Source organism: Antedon mediterranea, chromosome 7 (genome assembly GCF_964355755.1).
Source record: "Antedon mediterranea chromosome 7, ecAntMedi1.1, whole genome shotgun sequence".
In the NCBI taxonomy this organism is placed as follows: domain Eukaryota; kingdom Metazoa; phylum Echinodermata; class Crinoidea; order Comatulida; family Antedonidae; genus Antedon; species Antedon mediterranea.
Genome location: NC_092676.1, coordinates 26,581 through 44,965, shown reverse-complemented (window position 1 = coordinate 44,965; position 18,385 = coordinate 26,581). Strand labels below are relative to the sequence as shown.

Sequence of the window (18,385 nt, the reverse complement as noted above, 5' to 3'; positions counted from 1 at the left end):
AGCATCTGCCCTTGCTTTATAAACGATAGCGTAGAAGTATATACTACGCTTAGTTTAGGGCATCTGTCCTTGCTTTATAAACGATAGCGTAGCGTAGACGTATATACTAGTAACTACGCTTAATTTAGGGCATCTGCCCTAGCTTTATAAACGATAGCGTAGCGTAGACGTATATACTAGTAACTACGCTTAATTTAGGGCATTTGCCCTTGCTTCATAAACGATAGCGTAGTATATACTAGGCCTACGCTTAGTTAGGGCATTTGCACTTGCTTTATAAACGATAGCGTAGACGTAGCCTATATACTACGCTTAGTTTAGGGCATTTACCCTTGCTTCATAAACGATAGCGTAGACGATACTACGCTTAGTTTATGGCATTTACCCTTGCTTTATAAACGGTAGCGTAGACTTATATACTACGCTTAGTTTAGGGCAGCTGCCCTTGCTTCATAAACGATAGCGTAGACGTATACTGCGCTTAGTTTAGGGCATTTACCCATGCTTTATAAACGATAGCGTAGACGTATATACTGCGCTTAGTTTAGGGCATTTACCCTTGCTTCATAAACGATAGCGTAGACGTATATACTACGCTTAGTTTAGGGCAGCTGCCCTTGCTTCATAAACGATAGCGTAGACGTATATACTACGCTTAGTTTAGGGCATTTACCGTTGCTTCATAAACGATAGCGTAGACGTATATACTGCGCTTAGTTTAGGGCAGCTGCCCTTGCTTCATAAACGATAGCGTAGACGTATATACTACGCTTAGTTTAGGGCATTTACCCTTGCTTTTTTTTTTTTAATTATCAATTATACAACAACATTTATTCAATATTCAATATTTTACAAAGTTTATGGGTTAAGATACACAGAAGCCAAAGTGGCTTGTCTTTGTAGTCCTAAGCATAAACATAAAACATATTATACGGACGCATTACATTAACAAAAAATGACATTTTGAGACAGAAAAAGAAAAAAAAAAAAAAAAAAAAAAAACACAAACACAACAAAGTGATATTAAGCTAAATGTTTACAACCCCAATTTTGCAGTAGCAATAGTAGCTAGCAATATGTTTCAAATATCATCTTTTTAATATTGTACTTTAGCATAGGGAGTGAGGTCATGTGATTTTGTTCTAGGGTAGACTGGAGTTTATTCCAGTATGTTGGTCCTTCAATAAAAATTGATCTTTTATTAATTTCTAGTCTACTGTGTGGAATATATATCTTATTTGCGTTTCTTAATGTCTTTAAGCGATCAGTTTTAGGGTTTAAATCAATCAAGTTGTTTATAGGGATGGGAAGTTCCTGGAGATAATATTTGAACATAAAGCATGCAATTTGAATTTTATTTATATCGTATATATTTAACATTTTTAAACTTTGTAATAGTGGTTTGGAGGCTGTTCTCATCGGTGAGTTTGTAATCATTCTAGCTATACGTTTTTGTAATTTATGTATTTTTTCTAAGTTTGTTGGATATTCATTTCCCCATATTATATTGCAGTAATAGAGGTGTGGTAAGCTAAACGCATTGTACAAATTAAAAAGATTATGTTTAGGAAAGACGTGTTTTACCTTGTAGATGATACCAATGGATTTAGCGATTTTATTTGAGATGCAGTTTATATGGGGTTTCCAACATAAATGTTCATTTATATGTATTCCGAGAATACGCTTCATAAACGATAGCGTAGAAGTAATATTTAGGATATCCTGTCAATGCTTCAAGAAAATGAAAATTGATAGTTTAAATGGTGGAATCTAAAATTGTTTATAAATGGGCATTTTAACTTCATAAAGGAGACTCAATCGTTCTTTGTATTCTTCAAACAATAGGATATGCAATTGTAGAAAGAATCATTTCGGATGTCGAACCACTACAGTTATCACAAGGGAAATCTTGACGGATTTGTGACGGCAAATTAGTATAAGTAAGTGATTTATCAGATAATTGTACAGTATTGTATTATGTACAATGAATATAAAAAAACTGGACCGGAAACTGATTATGACCTTTATGAACCTACTTTAAACAACTGTATTCTGCTCTGCCGAAAATAAGTGAACAAATCATTAAACAATGTGAATTATATATTGTACGGTATTTATTGCTATGCAGCATCATTTATAAATTGATAAATATAGCAATTCTATAACATAACAATAAAAAGCATTATGGCCAATTTACACAGACGAGGTAACGCTAAGCTGAAAACAAAATAGAAAGAGCAAACGGGCGGTTGAGTGGAAATGCGCGCTTAGGATAGATACATATTCTATGTGGGACAAGAGCAAACGGGCGGTTGAGGAGAAATGCGCGCTAAAGCGTGGTTCCCACTAGCGACGCAACACAAGGACGTAACGCAACGCAAGTGAATTGACCAATCACAAGCGATGGCTTATTCGCTTGTGATTGCTAACTGTCACGTCTATAACTTCGCTTGTCATTGGTTAAAACGCTTGCGTTGCGTTTACGTCCTTGCGTTACGTTCTAGTGGGAACCAAGCTTTAGGATAGATACATATTCTGTGTGGGACAAGAGCAGACGGGCGGTTGACGAGAAATGGGCGGTCAGGATAGATACATATTCGGTTTTCCGCTACTGTTACCACTCGTCTGCGTAAATTGGCCTTAATTGGTGTAAAATCAAGTGTAAAATATAATAAAAAAATGTTTAAACAAATGTGAATTAAAATATACAATCTATAAATTTATTTAAAAAATTCTGTACAAACATCTAATAAATATACCTATACATTTTGTTATCCTCCTTCCTTTTGTTTACCAATAGAAAAACCTACAACACCAGTAGTGCATTCTCTCCCAGTAAGCACTTTCCAGAGATATAATTACATTAGTAATGACATCCAATATCATTTCTCTATTTATCATTTATAACCGATTAAAAAAGAATAAATAATCCAGAATGTCGTATGGTTACAATTTTGTCATTATTATTTTGTTTAGTGTTATCACAGCTAAAGATTAAATATTCATTTTAAGCATGTTATCAATCAATGATACCCACATACATAGCATTAGCTAAATCAACACTATTGTTGGTACTATAGTTAAGGATAGGTCCACTTATTCGTGGTTTTAATGATTGTGAAGGAGGCTTAGGTGGAGTTGCTTTTGGGTTATCTTCGTCGTCTATGTTTGCATATATGTCTTCTTGAATCTCGTCATCTTTATCACCTAATACTTCATTATAAAGTCTTGATTCATTGTGATTAGAGACTGTAGCATTTGTCGAATAAAATCCAACAGAATAACGTGGATTAGGCGATTGATTCTCTGGAATCCGTTGTAATTCTGTGCTGTGTATATTAATTGCTTCTTGTGGTGTCGAGCATACAATTACTCGAGACTGGCGGCGATCGTTTTCAGGTGCTGTGTCTTTTCGATTCATACATTCATTTTGTGATCTTCTTGAGAAAAACTGACGAGGAAAGACGTAACTATTCCTACATGCTTTGTCAAAATCTAAATCTTTAAAAAAGTCACGTTTCTTTTTGTATTTAAGCAAAAAATACAATAAAATGACAGCCGAAATAATTACCAGAAATATTCCAATGCATATACCAACAATTTCAGGTCCATTTACCGAGGCTACCTTGCTTATGGACAAACTCATTGATGCGTTACCAGTCACTACGACATACGTGTTTCCTGCAACACAAGATATCTCATTATTTTTATCTGAAATATTTAGCGAAGATATACGTAATGTTTGGTTATAATTTTCTAAGTGAAGTCTACCATCTTTTACATCTACAATATTATTATTTATTCGCCATTCGAAAATATCTGCTGGTGGAATTGCAGAGGCTATACAATCGAATATGCCATCATTGCCAATAATTAATTTAGATCTAGAGTGGATTCGAACTTTCGTTTCATTTCGATATGGTCTGACGCTACAAAACCGTGGTGACCTAATGGCAGGTGACACGGCTTCACATGTAAATACAGCACCGTTGTCCAATTCAGATAATGTAAATTCATAGGAAATATATATTCGTCCATCTTGTTCATGTAAATAGGCAGGTAACATTTCTTCAAATCGTTTCCAATATATCCTAGCAGGCGGTATTCCTCCTGATGTCACACATGTCATCCGTATAAAATCACCAATTTGTAGATTATTCTTTGGAGTCAAAGAACAAATCGGGTACTCTTCAAACGGTGGCGATAGAACTGTAAGAGTAGCGACACGTGATGACTTCTGATGTAATCCATCAACAAAATACAAACATAGGAATTTTCCTGAATCGCTTCCATAAATTGGTTTTATTCTTAAATCAAATACCCCTGTCTTGTCATCACCTACAATTGTAAGTCTATCGTTTAGAGTATTGGATTCGCTACCGGGATAGACGCGCGTATTGTCTGTTAAATATACCACAGCGTCTGCTGTTAATAATTGCCAGTAAACGTTCACTTCTGGTCCTGGATCAACTGAACACCTTAAAACTACAGTATCCCCGACTTCAGCAATGGTGTCTTCAGGTTGATGAATTAGATTAGCAAACGATTTATTAATGAAACTAAATAGAAATAAGAAAAATACGGCAGTCGTTTCCATTTTGATTGCAGCTGAATCACAAGGCCGCCGTGTATGATGTCATTAAAACTGTCTTGCACTGATGATGTTCAGTCAAGTATAACGAGTCTAGTAATTTGACCTCGACTAATCATTGGCTAAGTACGGTGCATTACGGTCTATGAATTCCTAATAATTTCCTCTGTTCCTTGGCCCATGCATTGTTTGGTAATTGTTAGTAAAAATTACATTATTATTCCTACATAAATTAACTGATTGAACCGGCAAAATGACATTTTAGTGTAGTCATAGATATTTATCTATGGTGTTATGAATCACAAGTACTTAATTAAGAAGATCCCTTTTTTTAGCATGGATTTCCTCCATAATATAGGCCTACTAAAGGTCCATACTGCTTGTAGCCTATTGTTGCATCCACCTGTACTTGAGTAATTTAAATATACAACTACTATTACAGATTAAGCAATTGGCTTGACAAGCACAGTGTATTAAGTATTATAGGAGCTCAGCAATCTAGATTTCTTAGTTGGATACCTTGAATTGTTTGAATAAGGACAGTATGTAAGTTTACTGCGTTCTTATTAGGTGATCATGAATTGTTTGAATAAGGACAGTATGTAAGTTTACTGCGTTCTTATTAGGTGATCATGAATTGTTTGAATAAGGACAGTATGTAAGTTTACTGCGTTCTTATTAGGTGATCATGAATTGTTTGAATAAGGACAGTATGTAAGTTTACTGCGTTCTTATTAGGTGATCATGAATTGTTTGAATAAGGACAGTATGTAAGTTTACTGCGTTCTTATTAGGTGATCATGAATTGTTTGAATAAGGACAGTATGTAAGTTTACTGCGTTCTTATTAGGTGATCATGAATTGTTTGAATAAGGACAGTATGTAAGTTTACTGCGTTCTTATTAGATGATCATGAATTGTTTGAATAAGGACAGTATGTAAGTTTACTGCGTTCTTATTAGGTGATCATGAATTGTTTGAATAAGGACAGTATGTAAGTTTACTGCGTTCTTATTAGATGATCATGAATTGTTTGAATAAGGACAGTATGTAAGTTTACTGCGTTCTTATTAGGTGATCATGAATTGTTTGAATAAGGACAGTATGTAAGTTTACTGCGTTCTTATTAGGTGATCATGAATTGTTTGAATAAGGACAGTATGTAAGTTTACTGCGTTCTTATTAGGTGATCATGAATTGTTTGAATAAGGACAGTATGTAAGTTTACTGCGTTCTTATTAGGTGATCATGAATTGTTTGAATAAGAACAGTATGTAAGTTTACTGCGTTCTTATTAGATGATCATGAATTGTTTGAATAAGGACAGTATGTAAGTTTACTGCGTTCTTATTAGGTGATCATGAATTGTTTGAATAAGGACAGTATGTAAGTTTACTGCGTTCTTATTAGGTGATCATGAATTGTTTGAATAAGGACAGTATGTAAGTTTACTGCGTTCTTATTAGGTGATCATGAATTGTTTGAATAAGGACAGTATGTAAGTTTACTGCGTTCTTATTAGGTGATCATGAATTGTTTGAATAAGGACAGTATGTAAGTTTACTGCGTTCTTATTAGGTGATCATGAATTGTTTGAATAAGGACAGTATGTAAGTTTACTGCGTTCTTATTAGGTGATCATGAATTGTTTGAATAAGGACAGTATGTAAGTTTACTGCGTTCTTATTAGGTGATCATGAATTGTTTGAATAAGGACAGTATGTAAGTTTACTGCGTTCTTATTAGGTGATCATACATTGTTTGAATAAGGACAGTATGTAAGTTTACTGCGTTCTTATTAGGTGATCATTTAGAAAAAATGATCATATATTGTTTGAAATCGTTATTATTAATTCGTCTTTCTGTGCACTACTATGTGTAATCAAAAACATTTCAATGATCACCAAAATCTGACAATATCTTTGGAATAATTAAATTCAATCCTAGTAAGGTTTTCAGCGTGATCTCTCAACCGTGACGTCATTTACATGCCATTTCAAATCGCGTGAAATCGCGCGTTAAAAGTTTAACGTAAATTTAATAAATTTAGAGCATGTTAGGCCATTTGCGTATTTCAAGAAATTACTGCGCAAAAACACGTTTTTGCACGCGCGATATCTAGAAAGCGTAAAAAATACAATTTTTGGTATAAATCGCATTCTACTCACCATCCTTAGTACATTCACCGAGTCCATTCCGACTTTAAATAACGCTATACGAGCAGGTTAAAAATGCGCACATTAATTACACAAAAGTGCTGAAAAGGGTAAAAAAAATCACTATCTTCCGAAATTTTCATCTTCCTGTTTGATTTTGATAACGTCAGCACACCAACACATTATATATAGACCTACTGTTTTGTTTAATGGCAATTTCCTATTTTGATTTATAATTTAAACCCGTTAATCTATATGTCCGTCCGTCCGTCCGTCTATCCGTCATTGAAAATAGAGTTGATTGAAATAAACTATACTTATTTTCAACAAAATCGTTTAGCATAATAAAAATCCTAAAAATGATGATATATAGGAGCATGTATGATATATAGAAGCATGTATGATCAATGTATGTATGTATGATATATAGAAGCATGTATGATCAATGTATGTATGTATGATATATAGAAGCATGTATGATCAATGTATGTATGGATGATATATATGAGAATGTATGATCAATGTATGTATGTATGATATATAGAAGCATGTATGATCAATGTATGTATGTATGATATATAGAAGCATGTATGATCAATGTATGTATGTATGATATATAGAAGCATGTATGATCAATGTATGTATGGATGATATATAGAAGCATGTATGATCAATGTATGTATGGATGATATATAGAAGCATGTATGATCAATGTATGTATGGATGTATGATATATAGGAGCATGTATGATCAATATAATTGTTAAAATTCCCCACCTGGTGTGTGCTACATTTGTTTTCTGACATTCATAATAATTATCCCAGTCTTGGATACATTATTTGTATTATTTGTATTATTATTTGTATTATTTATTTAATGCATTTGTTTTTTGACATTCATAATAATTATCCCAGTCTTGGATACATTGAACTATTCATGATTTCTGTTTTAACTCGGACAAATAATAAAGCTAGGATCCAAGTTCAAATATAGTCAGAGATTTCCTTAAGTTTATGGTTTTGAAAACAATTTTCAGTATATTACTCTGAGGTGGTTTAGAATTTCTTCTAATGTCTAATGTTTATATATCCCGATTCGTGTATAAATAATACTAAAATATGAAGGGTCTTAATTTGATCTTTGTTGCGCGTACGCAATGTTTATATATCCCGATTCGTGTATAAATAATACTAAAATATGAAGGGTCTTAATTTGATCTTTGTTGCGCGTACGCAATGTTTATATATCCCGATTCATGTATAAATAATACTAAAATATGAAGGGTCTTAATTTGATCTTTGTTGCTCTCGTACGCAATGTTTATATATCCCGATTCGTGTATAAATAATACTAAAATATGAAGGGTCTTAATTTGATCTTTGTTGCGCGTACGCCAATTGAGAAATATTGTGTGTAACCATCGTTCTTTAGTAATACCAACAAATTATATTTTCAACTCGGCTCCGCCTCGTTAAAATATAGCAGTCAATTTTCCAACTCATAAAACATTCTCACCATCCAACTCCAAAAACATTCCTTATATATAGTATTTGTATAACAATCATTTCCTTTAAAGCTAGATATCGATCTCATTTCTTTTCACAAAACTAAAACTTTTAAAACGATTTTTTTTATCAGTTATGATAGGACTACCTCGTTGTGAAATAAGGGGATATATATAATTCTGAAATAGGTAAACATAATGCAAAAACGTTTTTCCACACTAATTACTAGAGCGAGCAAAGCGCGTTCACCCTCTAGTTATGTTAAAAATGTCAAAACCCGCTTTCAGATTGAAACCTCAGACCATGGCACTTTTTTCGTGTATGATAGTACAACGAAGATTTTGATTTCAAGCCTCATTGTCCGTATGCGGCTTAGTGTATTAACAGTGTTACAGGAACCATCACATCACGACACATGAGTTAAAACAGGAATATGAATCATTGTTAAAGGAAATACTTATTCCCTTGACAAATTACCGACACAAGGTTTATGTACCAGTAACTACATACAATCTATTTAAATTACAGTATATACTGTACTACAATAGGCCTACTACTACAGGTGTGGTGCATTTGTCCTTGCAAAATGAAATAAAAGATTTAACATTTTGACATTGCCTATAACTGATAAATGTCATAATTGTCAACATTAAATTGAAAATTTAGAACATGTGTATTTAAAAAAACACAGTTTGATGTACATTTAACAACGTAATTACAGTGGAATGTTTTCCTAACAAAGAAGCAAACAAATTCCAATGGTGTATTGCAGTTACAAAAGAACAATTGTTAACCTCCATTTTTGTATTTTGTATCTATAAATCTCGATTATACATCAAGAAAGGTACGTCACAATTCAAAATATATTTGGATTATATTTTTGTTTCAAAATTAAAAATCTTATTGACAATGAGTATTCATGTAATCTGCATAAAGCTGCGATGAAGTGTAATGATCAATTAATTAAGTGAGTTAATTAGTAAAGTTAATTAAGTGAGTTAGTGGCCGAGCGGTTAATGCCATAACATGTGGTGATAACTTAAAAATGTATATGTAACTATGAATGAGACTGCTTCTTTCTTTTGGTGTAAATTATAATGATGATATTATGATAATGCAAAAGATGGGTAGGCCTACTAATCTTATACTGCATGTGACGTCATAACATCAAATGATCAACAACTAATAAAATATAATATCAAATATCGTAAAATGGATGAATAATCAGCTTGCCGATTTTACCTTTTAAAAGTTTTAAACTAACATTGGCAAGTAGATTTTAGCACTATTTTCAACCTTCTGCACATAGTGGTAAAACGATTCTTGATGTGTTATACGGTCTTATCCATGTTGATACGCCGGTTCTCGCCACATCACAAAAGTTAAGCAACTTTGGGCCAGGTTAGAGCTTGGATGGGAGACCATCTGAATATCTGTATTATTTAAATTAGCACGGTTATAGACTCTTATAGCAGCCCCTGCATCTGTATTGGCTCATACCTTTCCTATATATTTATAGTCTTGGCTTAGTTACATCATTTAGATGAATGTTAGACGTCAGTCATTACTTACATTAGGTCTAGATGTAGGTACGTATGTATGTATTGTCGTTTCCTGGAGAAGTAGGCCTACACGTACGTTCGTATTCAAAACGGTTCATATTTTCAAAATCTGGTGTAGGCCTACCTCAAAGTCCACCTGCGATATCTTTTTTTTGCTATATGAGGAACAATTATCCTACTTAGAAATTACCACCAAATTGAATTGAATTTGCATGTAATAACATAGTATTTTTTTGTTTATTTAGTGTTTTACGATTTAGCATATATTTATGTATTAAATCATTCTGATTCAGACAATGAAATACAAACATACATACTGGTAGATAGCTTACATAACTGTTTTGCATTTCACGAAGTTATATTCAATTCAATTTCAATTCACTTTTATTGTATAATTACTTTTTCTCATACTATTTACATGCCTAGATTCGGAATATGAAAATAAATAATAAACAGAAATGAATAGCATTGCTAACACAAATATTCCTTATAAGTTAACTTTACAACAATTTCGACTTTAATTTGTTTAAGATCTTACATAAATGTTCGTTCAAAAAAGGGTTTGTAAGAATTTTCAGCCATTAGTTTAGTTATTACTATTATCAAAAATAAATCCAGCAATTATATTAACACTTATTGTATACCGGTAGTTAAACAATTAATCTTTCTATCTACTTTTTAAGAAAACTCGCTATGTGAGCATACGTGGTTTCACAACTATTTGGAATAATGTTCTGACTAGTTTTAACATTCGTAAAGTCTAAATCCGCATATAAAAGCCCCTCAACATTGTTTGTTGTTCTTTTTTCTTTTCTTTGAATTGTGCTAGAATCAGTTTGTAGATTGCAATTCGACGGAAGTGAATTTGTTTTTAACTGCATACTTCTAGGAGAAGAGTCGGCTGTTAGAGGACGAGCGAAACGCTTAAATACTAAATTGGGTCGGCGACGCGTTGTTTCAGTGAATTTTGTTTTCGATAAATCATTCTTTAACTTTTTCTGATTATTTTTCGAATCTATAGTGTTGTCTATTGCCTGTGATGCAATAATAGAATTTCTTAAAAGTTGTTCAGCTTGAACGCGATCTTTGACTGCTTGTGAAAGATCAGAATCTTCGTTAGTCATTTTGTTGTTGCCATTTTCTGAACATAAATATCGTTCCGGTGTATATGTAACAGTATGCTCTAATTTTCTAGTCATAACAAGATTTCCACTATTTTCATCTCTTTTTAACTTGATGAGCATCAAAGCAACTAAAAATATTGCCCCAAGAAGACAAGCTATACCAATTAGACCACCTGTTAAAAGTCCTGCCCTGCCATTATTGTTAGGTTGATGTTTGTCAAATAGAGGTGTATTGCCCGTAGGTGCTTTATCTTGTGTATTTAAATCTACTGTTTCATGTATCTTCTCATCCATGAGGATACCAGGAGAAATTAGATGTGGTCTATTAGGTTTTCTTCTTGTAATTATCTCATTTGTAGCTGTTGGCTTTGGTATCCGAGGACTTGTTTCTGGATTATTATCGGCATTCGATCCTGAAGATTTGGATATTACTTTTAACGTAGTTTCCTTTGACCCTTTAATATTCATTGAGTTCCTAACGGTGCACTTCACTGGTATATTATTATCATTAATCGATATATTTTGAATTCTTAATGTTCTTCCGTTGTTTAAAAGTTCGAAACGGCCTAAACTTTTTGAAATTCTAATTAACTTATTTCCTTTACCATATGTCCACTTGAATCTATCAGGACTAGGAATGGCTACAGCTGTACATTTTAATGTAATATTCTGGCCAATTGTTAGCTTTTTAAAAAAAGGAGAGATGTTCACCATGGTAGGAAACGAAAAAGGAACAACAGAACAATTTATGGGACGGTGTAATGAGGTTCCATGTGCAGTACATGTAAAAGGAACCATGTTGTCAGTTTCTAATATTATGTGTTGTGTAAAAACAGCATTTCTTGTAGAATCCGCAACATCATGTTGAGATACAGTATCATCAGCTCTCATCCAGTTTAGCGAAACCTTTGGAATGCTTCCTTTTGATAGACAAGTAAATGTTACTTTGTCATTTAGTCTTGGTTGTTTTGGTGACATCTCACATTTAGGATAACCCGTATCTGGTGTTCTTACTTGTATTATAGTCAAGTCTAATCGTATAGAAGCTTTGTCTATCCCTCTCTTATCATATAAAACACAAATATAAATACCCGCATCCTTCTTTTTTGTTTCTTGAATATGAAGATTAAAAAAACCTTGTGTAATATCTCCAGTGATAGACAACCGGCGTCGTAGATTTACTTCGACTGAATTGTATACTTTTCTATCTTTACTAAGATACGTTTCTTTTGATCCATCCATTTTTGACCAATAAATGTGATGACGGCTAGTATCAAAGCCATTCTCTACGTCACAGGTTAACGTCACTTGTTGACCAGAAAATGTTTCTTCAGAGTTGGAAGATGTTTGTAGAGTAGCCGTCTGTCCTCTAGTAGAAACACATATATAAACTATATATATAAGTAAAATTTCAAGAGCAACGACTTTCATTTTAGTACTTTACTTCCTTCTATGGTGAATAAGTACCTTATTTGCAACTTGGCAACAGGAATAAACTATATTATCTATAGGTCCCTAGCATGTTAAAGATATCTTTGGTACAACAAAAACTGACACAGCATATCGTTAAAGCAATATTCTAAACTGTACTATATTTTATACTGTGCTTTTTTGTCATTTCCTGCTAATTATAATGCTAAAAATCAACCAATGAAACAGATTTACTCCAAATGACTCACAATAACACATAATTCAACCTTAAATTTAGTACCACTACCAATCAGGCGGATATATTCAAATTAATGTATTACGATATATGATACACAAAGAATCTAAATTCAGTGGGCTATAATGAAAAAGTCTTGGTTGGCATGTCTCCCCTTTCCACCACAATCAGGGATACCAAACTAGAGTACATTAACTTTTTTCCAAAATTGTGTTATGTTGAAGTGGTAAGGCCCTATTAGATTGAAGAGTTTATTTGATTACATGAATGTAATCTGGTTTCTTCTAACCACGATGTTTGTTTTTATACAATATTTGTTTATGCTACACACTTGCTTTATATAGATTATGTTTTATCAAGAAGTAATTTATCCATCATTATACCAATAAGTTGTTTTTTAAATTTTATTTAGCTCCAAATATGTACATTACAAATCAAGCCAAAGAGACATTATGTGTTCAATACATAAATCGTGTTTGTGTATGAATTCTTGTCCTTCGACCTTTTCCGTATTTTCTTATCAACTTGTGTCCTGACGTCGAGAATCTGTAACATTGTAGGAAGACAAGATGATTTTGGTTGGTTGGTGACATCCCTGCATTCTAGAAGGTTATTAGTCTAATAAGCTTCCTTTGTCAAACAGTTATCATTCATTTAATTAAAACTACGCCATCGGAAATTGTATTAACCCTCAATATTGAAACATATTTGAAGGAAATTTAAACAGAAGATAAAAAACGAGTAACATAAATTGTAAACCAGTCCAATCGACTAATTGTTAAGTAAAATTAAATTAAGATAGAAAAGGAATAACCTAAATTGTAAACCAGTTCAATCGACTAATTGTTAATTAAAATTAAATTAAGATAGAAAAGGAGTAACATAAATTGTAAACCAGTTCAATCGACTAATTGTTAAGTAAAATTAAATTAAGATAGAAAAGGAGTAACCTAAATTGTAAACCAGTTCAATCGACTATTGTTAAGTAAAATTAAATTAAGATAGAAAAGGAGTAACCTAAATTGTAAACCAGTTCAATCGACTAATTGTTAAGTAAAATTAAATTGTCGAGTAAAAGTGTGTTCAGTAACTTAATAATTTAATAATTTAAAAAAATTGACCTTTTATTTAAACAAATAGAGTTGTTTTGATAAATTAGAATTTAACTTCATGCGCTACACAGGAATAGTTGGACACAAAGATGGTCGGTGTTGTACCATGTGACTTCCTAAAATCAGTGAACGGAATTTCGTAACTTTTTATTATGGCTCTGTGTGCTAACATTGGAGTTCGCCCTCTAGCCAAAATGTATACATCAGTAACACAAGCTGGTCATCGTATTTGAACTAACACAAAATAAAAGGCCATGAGAGGGGCGCAGAGAAGCCGAGTGTTTTTTAATGGTTCTCACGTTAGTTTATTTACAGTTCTTCCGGTCTTAACCATATCTTTATATATAACAATATATTTAGTCACAGTTTACTCGAAATAAATTCCAGATAAATGGATCTTCAAAGAGATACTTTATATAAATTAAAAGAACAAATTCTAAACTCGCAATCATCACAAATAAAACTAAAGCATGAGTTCCCTCACTTACTCGTTATCATAAAGATATAAATGTAGATGCATCTACACATGGTATAATCCATTCGATTATCAATCAATCTAACCCTAACCCTAAAGCATGAGTTCCCTCACTTACTCGTTATCATAAAGATATAAATGTAGATGCATCTACACATGGTATAATCCATTCGTATGATATTTTCAAAAAAATCAAATCAATCTATTGAAAAAAACAAAAAATTAATAACACCTAAAATGATTAACAAATAGACCTAGATTTTGTGAACCAATTAGTAAAACAGCAAAGTTGTTTGTAAAATATAAAATAATACACATGGGTACATATGTAATTTGTTGAGTGTGATATGTTGATATCTTGTTGAATTAAAAGTGGTACGATGCTGTGTTATCCAAGTAAAACCTGTTAAATAATTGTACTTATGATATAGTATAATTTCAAAACAAATTAATATTTTTGTAGTAGCATTACCGAGAACCATTTTATGTATTGTTACCACAATTGGTTTTGTTTACGGGTTTGTGGAAATAAAATAAATTAAAGGTTAGGGTTAAGTAGCATAATTTCCTTACTTCAAATTACTACAAATGACTGTAGACCATGCACATTTCCTTTTGACACACTGTGTGAACTATTCGTACCTATTCAATACTATTATGTTGAATTTTTTTGTATACATACATAGTTTTGCTTCATCGTGTTTGTAATTTAAAAACTTAATGATAGTTACCTATATACCAAAATTAACTTTACTAAGATTTTTTAAGTGTACACATATCCAAGAAAAATTTTCCGTAGCAATTAGTAAGTAAAGATGAAAATTAATGGTGTTTTGACTTGTCTCTATATTGATGTATCTTTTATGTCTGATGATAATGGTGTTTTGACTTTTCTCTATATTGATGTATCTTTTATGTCTGATGATATCTTAGGTAATATTTAAAAATTGTGATTATTGCTTTTTATTTTTGCGTATTCTGTAGACCTCATTATTCTAACAAAATGAACAGGTGCTTCTTGTAAATTCAATTCCGCATACACTAATCCTTCCACATTATTTGTAGTTTGTTCCGAACGTGCTTCTTCAATAATTGAAGTCTCATCTCTTTCTTGTTTAAGCAAATCATTTTCATAAATCTTATTGTTGGTTGGTTTACAATGCAATGTATCGATGTTTGGCCTGTTAACTAAGGGTTGCTTCTTTGGAAAAGTACTTGATTTTATAGAATTTTTTCTTGGGGAGGGCACAGGTCGATCACCTAAAGTATTTGTTTTATCATCCTTCCCCTTTATGGGTTTTGCGTACATGACTAGAATTGCTTCTGGATCAACTATGTGTCTTTTAGTAGTTACATTGTTTTTCTCGATTGTAGTTATTATATTTGACGGTAAATCATGCGTATTAGATTCTGTTCGTAAAACAGGTTTTGCATATAAAGTGTTGTGTCCTGGTTTTGTAAATCTACAATGTTGAGAAGTTTTAGGTACATTTGTAGTTGCAGAATCAATTGTTGCATACCCAACAAGTTTATTAGAACTCTTATCTACCGTATCATTGATCGAAATACCTTCTTTGTTGATACGATCTGGATGTGATGCTGTGGAAAGGTGTACAAGCCGATGTTTATTTCTTGAGTCTTTGCGAATAAGTATTACGACGAGACATGCTATAACAATTATTCCAAAAAAACCAGCAACTACACAACCAACAATAAGAATAACATTTGGTCCAGTACCTATTTTAATTCCGTCATCATCTTTATAACTGTCTGTTGGATTGGTAGAATTATATAACCTATTATTACCATTATTTCCAGGTTGTCCACCAGACCAGTTGGGACCGCGAGCAGTGGGTCTTACTACATATACTCTGAGTTTACCTTCTGCTTCACCTTTTAAACCCAACGAATTACGTGCAATGCATCGGACTTTTCTACCGTTGTCATATTTGTTTATATCAAGTATACGTATCGATTCTCCATCACCGTCAATTGCGTATCGTCCTCCAGTTCGTATTATTTTTTCCCATCCATTGTTCCAAATCCACCAACGATATTTAGTAACCTGTGGAATAGCTCTAGTTTTGCAATGAAAAGTAGCTGTCATTCCAGTCGGTACCTCCGCGATAGCAGGACTTACATTTACTGATGTTGGTGTAAAAAATGGTATAACACTGCAGTTCTTGTGGTTTTCAGGTTTGAATGCAGGTCCCTTGGCCATGCATGTAAATGTAGAATTGTTATCATCTTCGTTTAATTGGCGTTCAAAAAACACACCTCCATATGATCCTATGTACCGTTCAACCTGCATTTCTTCATGCTGTCCACGCCAAAATGTAAGAATTGCAGGAGGTTGTTCTCCTACTGAATAACATCTCAAAATGATAGTATCTCCTACTCCTGGATTAGGTATACTAATAGGGCATAGTGGATACCCAGGTAAAGGTGGTTTAATAGGCAAAACCTTTAATAATGCTGAACCCGTCTCTGCTTGATGATAACCCTGTGAATCATATAAATGACATACAAATAACCCAGCATCACTTGATTTAACGTTTTTGATCTGCAAATTATTATTACCTTGGGACCTATCGCCGACTATTGAAAACCGTGTATAGTCTATTAATGGATGAGTTAAAATAGATGAACCACGACTTATCTCTGTTAATTCATCTTTTACCCAGTGAACAACTCCAGTAGTCCAACTACTCTGAAGTACACATCGAAGGGTTACTGTTTGACCATCGTACACATTAGTAGACACCGGCTCCTCTTGAAAATGTAAAATTGATTGAGATAAAACAACAGACGGTCCAAATACTGCGCCACATATTGCTATCACAATTAGTGCAGTTGCCATAACCTTTTAATACATGACACAACACCGTATACAGTATGTTAATCAAGATAGTTTCAACAAAACTGCAATGGCAGCCTCAATATAAAATCACAGCGGTTAGCTAAGAACTACTTCCATGTTTGCAAACATCTATGAACGTAAGCGTAGATATAGTAGCTTTCACTATTAGGCCTAACAGTCAATAGTAGGCCCTATTGGGAAGCAAATGCAATTGCAAACTTCCGGAACGCATCGCCCAATCCGTGACGTCATTTAAAGCTTTAAATATTGCTTAGCTATAATCAGGATAATGACGTAGGTCTAGCATTCAAAAATATTATTCACTAATATTGATACCATTCAGCTCACTAAACAATGTTTATTATAAGAATTTATTTAGTTTATTAAAATAATTTTAGTATTTCAGTTTAGACCCACATTTAGTATGATGATACAGGCCGATATCAGCCATTGTTACTCGTTTAGTTGTGGATGTTGAGTTTAGACCCACATTTAGTATGATGATACAGGCCGATATCAGCAATTGTTACTCGTTTAGTTGTGGATGTTGAGTTTAGACCCACATTTAGTATGATGATACAGGCCGATATCAGCCATTGTTACTCGTTTAGTTGTGGATGTTGAGTTTAGACCCATTTGTAATAAGGCTTATTTTAAGTAAGTAAGCAATACCACCGATAGTTTATTTTTATTATGATTGTAACAATGACTATGTAAAATAAATGATATATTCAATATCAAAAGCTCTGCTCATTCTTTCCGGGTTTGATTTAACTTTCATGTGTTTCTGCTGCGAAAAAATAACCAATTAATAACAGCATGAATAGATTACCCCAACATTTCTGGCAGTAGAAACAGGAAAAAGCCATTCAGTTACCGGTGAAAAAAGGTTAAAACACCCTAAAGAATTGGGGTTAGAACGACATTTAACCGTTTTTTTTGCGGTAGTGGACAACTTTGTTTTCTAAAACGCAAAACAACGGTTATTTGAGCAGGTTTTACCGAATTTCATTTTGGGTAAAATTTACGTTTGTTAACATTAATTAATCTTTCACGTTGGCATACAGAAGAAAACGAGCTGTTGTAATTCAGATATTTAAAATAATAAAAGGGTTTGACAATATTAGCGGAGCTCATGTTTGTTTTAAAAACCTATAGGCCTATCAAGATTCTCGAACTAGATGCCATCTCTTCTCTTTTGAATATAACAGAGTGATTCCGACATCACGCTTTCCACGATTTGTTTCCATATTTTTCTGTTTTGGGCAGAATGGTTTGTTATTGTGCTAAAGTCTATATTTTTTCCATATAAATCTTTTTTTATTTGGTTTATC

The 18,385-nt window shown here is 32.9% G+C and overlaps 3 protein-coding genes across 3 annotated transcripts; all 3 read right to left on the bottom strand.

Moving 5' to 3' along the window:
- Positions 1-2,096: 2,096 nt before the first annotated feature.
- Positions 2,097-4,635, bottom strand: LOC140054155 (uncharacterized). Its single transcript, XM_072099041.1, has one exon. The coding sequence runs from the start codon at positions 4,595-4,597 to the stop codon at positions 3,020-3,022; it is 1,578 nt and encodes a 525-aa protein (XP_071955142.1). The 5' UTR covers positions 4,598-4,635; the 3' UTR covers positions 2,097-3,019.
- Positions 4,636-10,241: 5,606 nt separating this feature from the next.
- On the bottom strand, positions 10,242-12,947 carry LOC140054514 (uncharacterized). Its single transcript, XM_072099533.1, has one exon. The coding sequence runs from the start codon at positions 12,367-12,369 to the stop codon at positions 10,486-10,488; it is 1,884 nt and encodes a 627-aa protein (XP_071955634.1). The 5' UTR covers positions 12,370-12,947; the 3' UTR covers positions 10,242-10,485.
- A 2,184-nt stretch (positions 12,948-15,131) lies between these two features.
- On the bottom strand, positions 15,132-17,160 carry LOC140054851 (uncharacterized). The gene has a single exon (XM_072099946.1). It carries the CDS (start codon positions 17,049-17,051, stop codon positions 15,132-15,134), a length of 1,920 nt encoding a protein of 639 aa, XP_071956047.1. The 5' UTR covers positions 17,052-17,160.
- Between the last annotated feature and the right edge of the window lie 1,225 nt (positions 17,161-18,385).